General features: G+C 43.3%; 1 protein-coding gene across 1 annotated transcript in view; it reads right to left on the reverse strand.

The window, feature by feature from the left end:
• The window catches only part of LOC139375777 (ZZ-type zinc finger-containing protein 3-like), a 43,129-nt gene that overhangs the window by 8,459 nt on the left and 20,694 nt on the right, over positions 1 to 13,976 (reverse strand). The window contains exon 9 of the mRNA XM_071117618.1: positions 7,051 to 7,200. Within this exon, the coding sequence (XP_070973719.1) occupies positions 7,051 to 7,200 (150 nt within the window). The remainder of the gene's footprint in view (positions 1 to 7,050; positions 7,201 to 13,976) is intronic.

The following is a 13,976-nucleotide window of genomic DNA, read 5'->3' on the forward strand; positions in this document are numbered from 1 at the left end:
CTTTATTCACAATCAGTGATTATATAATTATGTATTGTTCACTTCCCCTCAGCATCAACTCACCCATTCTCCCCCTTTCTACCGTCATACTTTACTTCATCTGCTGTTATATGTTTTGGTATAGTTTAGGTTCAGTTTAGGTTCAGTTTTGGTATAGTTTAGGTTCAGTTTTTGTATAGTTTAGGTTCAGTTTTGGTACAGTTTAGGTTCAGTTTTGGTATAGTTTAGGTTCAGTTTTGGTACAGTTTAGGTTCAGTTTTGGTATAGTTTAGGTTCAGTTTAGGTTCAGTTTTGGTATAGTTTAGGTTCAGTTTTGGTATAGTTTAGGTTCAGTTTAGGTTCAGTTTAGGTTCAGTTTTGGTATAGTTTAGGTTCAGTTTTGGTACAGTTTTGGTACAGTTTTGGTATAGTTTAAGTTCAGTTTTGGTACAGTTTAGGTTCAGTTTTGGTATAGTTTAGGTTCAGTTTTGGTATAGTTTAGGTTCAGTTTTGGTATAGTTTAGGTTCAGTTTAGGTTCAGTTTAGGTTCAGTTTTGGTATAGTTTAGGTTCAGTTTAGGTTCAGTTTAGGTTCAGTTTTGGTATAGTTTAGGTTCAGTTTTGGTACAGTTTAGGTTCAGTTTTGGTATAGTTTAGGTTCAGTTTTGGTATAGTTTAGGTTCAGTTTTGGTACAGTTTAGGTTCAGTTTTGGTATAGTTTAGGTTCAGTTTTGGTACAGTTTAGGTTCAGTTTTGGTATAGTTTAGGTTCAGTTTAGGTTCAGTTTTGGTATAGTTTAGGTTCAGTTTTGGTATAGTTTAGGTTCGACAGATTTAGACAGTGTGTCATATAGACTGATTTAGACAGTGTGTTTTATAGACTGATTTAGACAGTGTGTTATATAGACTGATTTAGACAGTGTGTTATATAGACAGTGTGTTATATAGACTGATTTAGACAGTGTGTCATATAGACTGATTTAGACAGTGTGTCATATAGACAGTGTGTTATATAGACTGATTTAGACAATGTGTTACATAGACTGATTCAGACAGTGTGTCTTATAGACTGATTTAGACAGTGTGTTATATAGACTGATTTAGACTGTGTGTTATATAGACTGATTTAGACAGTGTGTCATATAGACAGTGTGTTATATAGACAGTGTGTTATATAGACTGATTTAGGCAGTGTGTCATATAGACTGATTTAGACAGTGTGTTATATAGACTGATTTAGACTGTGTGTCATATAGACAGTGTGTTATATAGACTGATTTAGGCAGTGTGTTATATAGACTGATTTAGACAGTGTGTCATATAGACTGATTTAGACAGTGTGTCATATAGACTGATTTAGACAGTGTGTCATATAGACTGATTTAGACAATGTGTTACATAGACTGATTCAGACAGTGTGTCATATAGACTGATTTAGACAGTGTGGTATATAGACAGTGTGTTATATAGACTGATTTAGACTGTGTGTTATATAGACAGTGTGGTTATATAGACTGATTTAGACTGTGTCATAGACTGATTTAGACAGTGTGTTTTATAGACTGATTTAGACAGTGTGTCATATAGACTGATTTAGACAGTGTGTTATATAGACTGATTTAGACAGTGTGTTTTATAGACTGATTTAGACAGTGTGTTTTATAGACTGATTTAGACAGTGTGTCATATAGACTGATTTAGACAGTGTGTTATATAGACAGTGTGTCATATAGACTGATTTAGACAGTGTGTTATATAGACAGTGTGCCATATAAACTGATTTAGACAGTGTGTCATATAGACTGATTTAGACAGTGTGTCATATAGACTGATTTAGACAGTGTGTCATATAGACTGATTTAGACAGTGTGTCATATAGACTGATTTAGACAGTGTGGTTTTTAGACTGATTTAGACAGTGTGTCATATAGACAGTGTGTTATATAGACTGATTTAGACAGTGTGTCATATAGACTGATTTAGACAGTGTGTCATATAGACTGATTTAGACAGTGTGTTTTATAGACTGATTCAGACAGTGTGGTCATATAGACTGATTCAGACAGTGTGGTCATATAGACTGATTTAGACAGTGTGTTTTATAGACTGATTTAGACAGTGTGTTTTATAGACTGATTTAGACAGTGTGTTATATAGACAGTGTGTTATATAGACTGATTTAGACAGTGTGTTTTATAGACTGATTTAGACAGTGTGTTTTATAGACTGATTTAGACAGTGTTATATAGACAGTGTGTTATATAGACTGATTTAGACAGTGTGTCATATAGACTGATTTAGACAGTGTGTTTTATAGACTGATTTAGACAGTGTGTTATATAGACTGATTTAGACAGTGTGTTATATAGACTGATTTAGACAGTGTGTTATATAGACTGATTTAGACAGTGTGTTATATAGACAGTGTGTTATATAGACTGATTTAGACAGTGTGTTATATAGACTGATTTAGACAGTGTGTTATATAGACTGATTTAGACAGTGTGTCATAAATACTGATTTAGACAGTGTGTTATATAGACAGTGTGTCATATAGACTGATTTAGACAGTGTGTTATATAGACAGTGTGTTATATAAACTGATTTAGACAGTGTGTCATATAGACTGATTTAGACAGTGTGTTATATAGACTGATTTAGGCAGTGTGTCATATAGACTGATTTAGACAGTGTGTTATATAGACTGATTTAGACTGTGTGTCATATAGACAGTGTGTTATATAGACTGATTTAGGCAGTGTGTTATATAGACTGATTTAGACAGTGTGTCATATAGACTGATTTAGACAGTGTGTCATATAGACTGATTTAGACAGTGTGTCATATAGACCTATTTAGACAATGTGTTACATAGACTGATTCAGACAGTGTGTCATATAGACTGATTTAGACAGTGTGGTATATAGACAGTGTGTTATATAGACTGATTTAGACTGTGTGTTATATAGACAGTGTGGTTATATAGACTGATTTAGACTGTGTCATAGACTGATTTAGACTGTGTTTTATAGACTGATTTAGACAGTGTGTTATATAGACTGATTTAGACAGTGTGTTATATAGACTGATTTAGACAGTGTGTCATATAGACTGATTTAGACAGTGTGTCATATAGACTGATTTAGACAGTGTGTCATATAGACTGATTTAGACAGTGTGTTTTATAGACTGATTCAGACAGTGTGGTCATATAGACTGATTCAGACAGTGTGGTCATATAGACTGATTTAGACAGTGTGTTTTATAGACTGATTTAGACAGTGTGTTTTATAGACTGATTTAGACAGTGTGTCATATAGACAGTGTGTTATATAGACAGTGTGTTATATAGACTGATTTAGACAGTGTGTTTTATAGACTGATTTAGACAGTGTTATATAGACAGTGTGTTATATAGACTGATTTAGACAGTGTGTCATATAGACTGATTTAGACAGTGTGTTTTATAGACTGATTTAGACAGTGTGTTATATAGACTGATTTAGACAGTGTGTTATATAGACTGATTTAGACAGTGTGTTATATAGACTGATTTAGACAGTGTGTTATATAGACAGTGTGTTATATAGACTGATTTAGACAGTGTGTTATATAGACTGATTTAGACAGTGTGTTATATAGACTGATTTAGACAGTGTGTCATAAATACTGATTTAGACAGTGTGTTATATAGACAGTGTGTCATATAGACTGATTTAGACAGTGTGTTATATAGACAGTGTGTTATATAAACTGATTTAGACAGTGTGTCATATAGACTGATTTAGACAGTGTGTTATATAGACTGATTTAGGCAGTGTGTCATATAGACTGATTTAGACAGTGTGTTATATAGACTGATTTAGACTGTGTGTCATATAGACAGTGTGTTATATAGACTGATTTAGGCAGTGTGTTATATAGACTGATTTAGACAGTGTGTCATATAGACTGATTTAGACAGTGTATCATATAGACAGTGTGTTATATAGACTGATTTAGACTGTGTGTTATATAGACAGTGTGGTTATATAGACTGATTTAGACTGTGTCATAGACTGATTTAGACTGTGTTTTATAGACTGATTTAGACAGTGTGTTATATAGACTGATTTAGACAGTGTGTTATATAGACTGATTTAGACAGTGTGTTTTATAGACTGATTTAGACAGTGTGTTTTATAGACTGATTTAGACAGTGTGTCATATAGACTGATTTAGACAGTGTGTTATATAGACAGTGTGTCATATAGACTGATTTAGACAGTGTGTTATATAGACAGTGTGTCATATAAACTGATTTAGACAGTGTGTCATATAGACTGATTTAGACAGTGTGTCATATAGACTGATTTAGACAGTGTGTCATATAGACTGATTTAGACAGTGTGTCATATAGACTGATTTAGACAGTGTGGTTTTTAGACTGATTTAGACAGTGTGTCATATAGACAGTGTGTTATATAGACTGATTTAGACAGTGTGTCATATAGACTGATTTAGACAGTGTGTCATATAGACTGATTTAGACAGTGTGTTTTATAGACTGATTCAGACAGTGTGTCATATAGACTGATTCAGACAGTGTGGTCATATAGACTGATTTAGACAGTGTGTTTTATAGACTGATTTAGACAGTGTGTTTTATAGACTGATTTAGACAGTGTGTTATATAGACAGTGTGTTATATAGACTGATTTAGACAGTGTGTTTTATAGACTGATTTAGACAGTGTTATATAGACAGTGTGTTATATAGACTGATTTAGACAGTGTGGTTTTTAGACTGATTTAGACAGTGTGTCATATAGACAGTGTGTTATATAGACTGATTTAGACAGTGTGTCATATAGACTGATTTAGACAGTGTGTCATATAGACTGATTTAGACAGTGTGTTTTATAGACTGATTCAGACAGTGTGGTCATATAGACTGATTCAGACAGTGTGGTCATATAGACTGATTTAGACAGTGTGTTTTATAGACTGATTTAGACAGTGTGTTTTATAGACTGATTTAGACAGTGTGTTATATAGACAGTGTGTTATATAGACTGATTTAGACAGTGTGTTTTATAGACTGATTTAGACAGTGTGTTTTATAGACTGATTTAGACAGTGTTATATAGACAGTGTGTTATATAGACTGATTTAGACAGTGTGTCATATAGACTGATTTAGACAGTGTGTTTTATAGACTGATTTAGACAGTGTGTCATATAGACTGATTCAGACAGTGTGTTATATAGACTGATTGAGGTGGGCATTACTTTAAAACATGTCAGAGTAATAAAACAATGAGCAGTCAAAATTATTAACGGTTCTAGTGTTAACTCTGCTTGTTTCACTGAATGACAGGGTGTACATCTGAGCTTTGCTGCTGACGCACTTTGACAGCACATGTCTGTGTGTGTGTGTGTGTGTGTGTTTGTGTGTGTGTGTGTGTGTGTGTGTGTCTCTCAGCAGGGAACAGTGACTATTCGTTTCTTAAAGGTTGCACACATCAGAGAGGGAGAGGGGGAGAGGGGGAGGGAGGGAGGGAGGGAGGGAGGGAGAGAGAGAGAGAGAGGGAGGGAGGGAGGGAGGGAGGGAGGGAGGGAGGGAGAGAGAGAGGGAGGGAGAGAGAGAGAGAGGGAGGGAGGGAGGGAGGGAGGGAGGGAGGGAGGGAGGGAGGGAGGGAGGGAGGGAGGGAGGGAGGGAGGGGGAGGGAAATGTCAGATCTAGCATCTTGGGGGGAGGGAGGGAGGGAGGGAGGGAGGGAGGGAGGGAGGGAGAGAGAGAGGGGGAGGGAAATGTCAGATCTAGCATCTTGGGGGGAGGGAGGGAGGGAGCGAGAAAGAGAGAGAGTGACAGATGAGAGGGAAGGAGAGAGAGACAGATGAGAGGGAGGGAGGGAGGGAGGGAGGGAGGGAGGGAGGGAGGGAGGGAGGGAGGGAGGGAGGGAGAGAGAGAGAGGGAGGGAGGGAGGGAGAGACAGATGAGAGGGAGAGAGAGGGAGGGAGGGAGCAAGAGAGACAGATGAGAGATAGGGAGAGAGAGACAGATGAGGGGGAGGGAGGGAACGAGAGAAAGACAGATGAGGGGGAGGGAGGGAACGAGAGAAAGACAGATGAGAGGGAGAGAGGGAGCGAGAGAGACAGATGAGAGGGAGAGAGAGGGAGGGAGGGAGATAGAGAGAGACAGATGAGAGGGAGAGAGAGGGAGCGAGAGAGACAGATGAGAGATAGGGAGAGAGAGACAGATGAGAAGGAGGGAGGGAGGGATGGAGGGAGGGAGGGAGGGATGGAGGAAGGGAGGGAGGGAGAGAGAGAGAGAGAGAGAGAGGAGGGAGGGAGAGACAGATGAGAGGGAGAGAGAGGGAGGGAGGGAGCAAGAGAGACAGATGAGAGATTGGGAGAGAGAGACAGATGAGGGGGAGGGAGGGAACGAGAGAAAGACAGATGAGAGGGAGAGAGGGAGCGAGAGAGACAGATGAGAGGGAGAGAGAGGGAGGGAGGGAGATAGAGAGAGACCGATGAGAGGGAGAGAGAGGGAGGGAGGGAGCGAGAGAGGGAGGGAGGGAGCGAGAGAAAGACAGATGAGAGGGAGAGAGAGGGAGGGAGGGAGGGAACGAGAGAGACAGAAGAGATGGAGAGAGAGAGGGAGGGAGACAGATGAGAGGGAGAGAGAGGGAGCGAGAGAAAGACAGATGAGGGAGAGAGAGGGAGGGAGGGAACGAGAGAAAGACAGATGAGAGGGAGAGAGGGGGAGGGAGGGAGCGAGAGAGACAGATGAGAGGGAGAGAGGGGGAGGGAGCGAGAGAGAGAGACAGATGAGAGGGAGGGAGCGAGAGAGACAGATGAGAGGGAGAGAGGGGGAGGGAGGGAGCGAGAGAGAGAGAGATGAGAGGGAGGGAGCGAGAGAGACAGATGAGAGGGAGGGAGGGAACGAGAGAAAGACAGATGAGAGGGAGCGAGATGGAGAGGAAGATAGACTGCGGAGTAGAGATGTAGTGTGGTCAGTGTGGGGTACCGTGTGGTCAGTGTGGGGTACCGTGTGGTCAGTGTGTGGTACCGTGTGGTCAGTGTGTCGTACCGTGTCGTCTCCATCGGGGTCCTGCAGGGAGCTGTAGTAGGCCGCTCTCTCATCCTCTTCTTCCATAAAGACGGGAGGCTCATATGACGTCAGGAAGGTAGACGGTCGGTACAGGTGCTTGTTCAGGTGGTGCTGCCTCTTATTGGACACCTACAGACAACAACAACATTATCAACAACATCATTACCTATTACTAGCCTGTTCAACCTCTCTTTCGTATCGTCTGAGATCCCCAAAGATTGGAAAGCTGCCACGGTCATCTCCCTCTTCAAACGGGGAGACACTCTAGACCCAAACTGCTACAGACCTATATCTATCCTACCCTGCCTTTCTAAGATCTTCGAAAGCCAAGTTAACAAACAGATTAACGACCACTTCGAATCCCACCGTACCTTCTCCACTATGCAATCTGGTTTCCGAGCTGGTCGTGGGTGCACCTCTGCCATGCTCAAGGTCCTAAACAACATCATAACCACCATCGATATGAGACAATACTGTGCAGCTGTATTCATCTACCTGGCCAAGGCTTTCGACTCTTGTCAATCACCGCATTCTTATTGGCAGAATAAACAGCCTTGGTATCTCAAATGACTGCCTCGCCTGGTTCACCAACTACTTCTCAGATTGAGTTCAGTGTGTCAAATCGGAGGGCCTGTTGTCCGGACCTCTGGCAGTATCTATGGGGGTGCCACAGGGTTCAATTCTTGGACCGACTCTTTTCTCTGTATACATCAATGATGTCGCTCTTGCTGCTGGTGAGTCTCTGATCCACCTCTACGCAGACAACACCATTCTGTATACCTCTGGCCCTTCATTGGACACTGTGTTAACGAGCTTCAATGCCATACAACTCTCCTTCCGTGGCATCCAACTGCATGCTCTTCAACCGATCACTGCCCACACCCTACCGCCCGTCCAGCATCACTACTCTGGATGGTTCTGACTTGTGAATATGTGGACAACTACAAATACCTAGGTGTCTGGTTAGACTGTAAACTCTCCTTCCAGACTCACATTAAGCATCTCCAATCCAAAATTAAATCTAGAATCGGCTCCCTATTTCGCAACAAAGCATCCTTCACTCATGCTGCCAAACATACCCTCGTAAAACTGACTATCCTACCGATCCTCGACTCCGGCGATGTCATTTACAAATTAGCCTCCAACACTCTACTCAGCAAATTGGATGCAATCTATCACAGTGAAATCCATTTTATCACCAAAGCCCCATATACTACCCACCACTGCGACCTGTACGCTCTCGTTGGCTGGCCCTCGCTTCATACTCGTCGCCAAACCCACTGGCTCCAGGTCATCTACAAGCCTCTGCTAGGTAAAGCCCCGCCTTATCTCAGCTCACTGGTCACCATAACAGCACCAACCCGTAGCACGCGCTCCAGCAGGTATATCTCACTGGTCACCCCTAAAGCTAGCACTTCCTTTGGCCACCTTTCCTTCCAGTTCTCTGCTGCAATGACTGGAACGAACTGCAAAAATCCCTGAAGCTGGACTGTTTACAGATGGGCTGTGAACAGGTGCAGTGATCTGTGAGCTGCTCTGACAGCTGGTGCTTAAAGCTAGTGAGCTTTAAGCACCAGCTGTCAGAGCAGCTCACAGATCACTGCACCTGTTCACAGCCCATCTGTAAACAGCCCACCTATCTATCTACCTCATCCCCATACTGTATTTATTCATTTATCTTGCTCCTTTGCACCCCAGTATCTCTACTTGCACATTCATCTTCTGCACATCAATCACTCTAGTATTAATACTAAATTGTAATTATTTCGTCACTATGGCCTATTTATTGCCTTACCTCCCTTATCTCACCTCATTTGCTCACACTGTATATAGACTTCTTCTATTGTATTATTGACTGTATGTTTTGTTTATTCCATGTGTAACTCTGTGTTGTTCACACTGCTTTGCTTTATCTTGGCCAGGTCGCAGTTGTAAATGAGAACTTGTTCTCAACTAGCCTACCTGGTTAAATAAAGGTGAAATAAATAAAAATAAAAAACATCATCATCAACACCATCATAAACAACAACAACAACAGCATCATCAACAACAACAGAATCATCAACTACAACATCAACAACAACACCATCATCAACAACAACAACACCATCATCATCAACAACAACAGAATCATCAACTACAACATCAACAACAGCATCATCATCAACAACAGCATCATCAATAACAACATCAACAACAGCATCATCAACAACAGCATCATCAATAACAACATCAACAACAGCATCATCAACAACACCATCATCAATAACAACATCAACAACACCATCATCATCATCATCAACACCATCATCATCAACAACAGCACCATCATCATCATCAACAACAACACCATCATCATCATCATCATCATCATCAACACCATCATCATCAACTACATCATCATCAACACCATCATCATCATCATCAACACCATCATCATCAACAACAGCACCATCATCGTCATCAACACCATCATCATCATCATCAACACCATCATCATCAACAACAGCAGAATCATCAACTACAACATCAACAACACCATCATCATCAACAACAACAACAACAACAGCATCATCAACAACACCATCATCATCATCATCATCATCATCGTCATCAACACCATCATCAACAACAGCACCATCATCAACAACACCATCATCATCATCATCATCATCATCGTCATCAACACCATCATCATCAACAACACCATCATAAACAACAACAACAACAGCATCATCAACAACACCATCATCATCAACAACACCATCATCAACAACACCATCATCAACAACAGTCCATCATCATCATCAACAACACCATCATCATCATCAACACCATCATCATCATCAACACCATCATCATCAACAACACCATCATCATCATCAACACCATCATCATCATCAACACCATCATCATCAACAACACCATCATCAACAACACCATCATCAACAACAGTCCATCATCATCATCAACAACACCATCATCATCAACAACACCATCATCATCATCAACACCATCATCATCATCAACACCATCATCATCATCAACACCATCATCAACAACAACAACAGCATCATCAACAACAACATCATCATTATCATCATCATCAACAACACCATCATCATCATCATCAACAACACCATCATCATCATCATCAACAACAACAGCATCATCATCATCATCAACACCATCATCATCAACAACATCATCATCATCATCATCATCATCAACACCATCATCAACAACAACATCATCATCATCATCATCATCATCATCATCAACACCATCATCATCATCAACATCATCATCATCATCATCATCATCAACACCATCATCATCAACAACATCATCATCATCATCATCATCATCAACAACAGCATCATCAACAACAACAACATCAACACCATCATCATCATCATCATCATCATCATCATCAACACCATCATCATCAACAACATCATCATCATCATCATCATCATCAACACCATCATCATCAACAACATCATCATCATCATCATCATCATCAACACCATCATCATCAACACCATCATCAACACCATCATCAACAACAACAACATCATTATCATCATCATCATCAACACCATCATCATCAACAACAACATCATTATCATCATCATCATCAACACCATCATCAACACCATCATCAACAACAACAACATCATTATCATCATCATCATCAACACCATCATCATCAACAACAACAGCATCATCAACAACAACAACATCATTATCATCATCATCATCAACACCATCATCATCAACAACAACAGCATCATCAACAACAACAACATCATTATCATCATCATCATCAACACCATCATCATCAACAACAACATCATTATCATCATCATCATCAACACCATCATCAACACCATCATCAACACCAACAGCAGCACCATCATCAACAACAACAACAGCACCATCATCAACAGCATCATTATCATCATCATTATCATCATCATTATCATCATCATCATCATCATCATCATCAACACCATCATCATCATCATCAACAGCATCATCATCATCATCATCATCATCATCAACAGCAGATTGCTTCTTGTTCCTGTTTGACTTCGTTATTGAACTAAACATACTTGCTGTGAACCCCACCTCTGACACCAACTTCCCGGCAGCCAGAGGGGGGGGGGGGGTAAAACTGATGTCAAACCTCTCTGTGATGAGGCAGACTTAGACTGGCCTCATCGCCATGTTTAAAATGTATTTCAGGAAGTTATTATCGACGATGCTTTGACTGTATGTACGTATAGCCATGTCCCAGTTTTAGATGTCCCTGACCTTAATAGTTTGCTAGCGAGTTGGTTGCTCCGGTTTTAAGCCAGGTGTGGTGAGTTAAATAATGAGCGTGTAGTTCACCTATGTTTTCCCTCTCCCCGAGTAGTAGATCTAATCCATGTAACTCTGTCTTTTAAAAGAAAGTGGACATGACTAAATATGGTCATTTTTAAAACTATTGAACGTAATTAACTGAAATTTGACATGGTCCTCCATTGCAATTTGGGGTGTTCTGTACGTACGGGCAGTTGATTTAACCTGTCCTGGTAGACTCTCTTTAGTCCCAGTAAAGGGGGAACGTTGTGGATACAGCTGGAAAAGGGGTAAATCCCTAGTTATGCTGTTTAGCATTTAGGCCGTAGTTTTAGCTGCAGTAGAAACCCTATTGAGAGGCTGAGCTATAGACTCGCCGACATCTGTACATTTTTTGTGAGTTTTCATATCCTGAATGTTTCTGCTATGGACAAATGTTTGAGACAAGACGTGTATCTTGAAATCCTGCATCGTATTGTGTCTGTATAATCACCTCCCTTAGCTACCCAGGATCCTCTACTCTACTCTCCTCGTCCACCCCCCCTCCCTTAGCTACCCAGGGTCCTCTACTCTACTCTCCTCGTTCCCACCTATCACCTCCCTTAGCTACATAGGGTCCTCTACTCTACTCTCCTCGTTCCCACCTATCACCTCCCTTAGCTACCCAGGGTCCTCTCCTCTACTCTCCTCGTTCCCACCTATCACCTCCCTTAGCTACCCAGGATCCTCTACTCTACTCTCCTCAGGGACCCCCCCCCTTCCCTTAGCTACCCAGGGTCCTCTACTCTACTCTCCTCGTTCCCACCTATCACCTCCCTTAGCTACCCAGGATCCTCTACTCTACTCTCCTCAGGGACCCCCCCCCCTTCCCTTAGCTACCCAGGGTCCTCTACTCTACTCTCCTCGTTCCCACCTATCACCTCCCTTAGCTACCTAGGGTCCTCTACTCTACTCTCCTCGTTCCCACCTATCACCTCCCTTAGCTACCCAGGGTCCTCTACTCTACTCTCCTCGTTCCCACCTATCACCTCCCTTAGCTACCCAGGGTCCTCTACTCTACTCTCCTCAGGGACCCCCCCCCCTCCCTTAGCTACCCAGGGTCCTCTACTCTACTCTCCTCGTCCCCCCCCCCCCCCCCTCCCTTAGCTACCCAGGGTCCTCTACTCTACTCGGGGACCCCCCTCTCCCCTCCCTTAGCTACCCTAGGTCCTCTACTCTACTCTACTCTACTCGGGGACCCCCCCCCACTCCCTTAGCTACCCTAGGTCCTCTACTCTACTCTACTCTACTCGGGGACCCCCCTCCCCCCCCCCTCAGCTACCCTGGGTCCTCTACTCTACTCGGGGACCCCCCCTCCCTTAGCTACCCTAGGTCCTCTACTCTACTCGGGGACCCCCCCCCCTCCCTTAGCTACCCAGGGTCCTCTACTCTACTCTCCTCGTTCCCACCTATCACCTCCCTTAGCTACCTAGGGTCCTCTACTCTACTCTCCTCGTTCCCACCTATCACCTCCCTTAGCTACCCAGGGTCCTCTACTCTACTCTCCTCGTTCCCACCTATCACCTCCCTTAGCTACCCAGGGTCCTCTCCTCTACTCTCCTCGTTCCCACCTATAACCTCCCTTAGCTACCCAGGAGCCTCTACTCTACTCTCCTCGTTCCCACCTATTACCTCCCTTAGCTACCCAGGGTCCTCTACTCTACTCGCCCCCCCCCCCTCCCTTAGCTACCCAGGATCCGCTACTCTACTCTCCTCGTTCCCACCTATCACCTCCCTTAGCTACCCAGGGTCCTCTACTCTACTCTCCTCGTTCCCACCTATCACCTCCCTTAGCTACCCAGGGTCCTCTACTCTACTCTCCTCAGGGACCCCCCCCCCCTCCCTTAGCTACCCAGGGTCCTCTACTCTACTCTCCTCGTCCCCCCCCCCCCTCCCTTAGCTACCCAGGGTCCTCTACTCTACTCGGGGACCCCCCTCTCCCCTCCCTTAGCTACCCTAGGTCCTCTACTCTACTCTACTCTACTCGGGGACCCCCCCCCACTCCCTTAGCTACCCTAGGTCCTCTACTCTACTCTACTCTACTCTACTCGGGGACCCCCCTCCCCCCCCCCTCAGCTACCCTGGGTCCTCTACTCTACTCTACTCGGGGACCCCCCCTCCCTTAGCTACCCTGGGTCCTCTACTCTACTCGGGGACCCCCCCCCCTCCCTTAGCTACCCTGGGTCCTCTACTCTATTCTACTCGGGGACCCCCCCCCCCTCCCTTAGCTACCCTGGGTCCTCTACTCGGGGACCCCCCCCCCCCTCCCTTAGCTACCCTAGGTCCTCTACTCTACTCGGGGACCCCCCCCCCCCTCCCTTAGCTACCCTGGGTCCTCTACTCTACTCTCCTCGGGGATCCCCCCCCCCTCCCTTAGCTACCCTGGGTCCTCTACTCTACTCTACTCGGGGACCCCCCCCCTCCCTTAGCTACCCTGGGTCCTCTACTCTACTCGGGGACCCCCCTTCCCCCTCCCTTAGCTACCCTAGGTCCTCTACTCTACTCTACTCTCCTCG

This window comes from Oncorhynchus clarkii, chromosome 20, assembly GCF_045791955.1.
Source record: "Oncorhynchus clarkii lewisi isolate Uvic-CL-2024 chromosome 20, UVic_Ocla_1.0, whole genome shotgun sequence".
NCBI classification, from domain to species: Eukaryota; Metazoa; Chordata; class Actinopteri; order Salmoniformes; family Salmonidae; genus Oncorhynchus; species Oncorhynchus clarkii.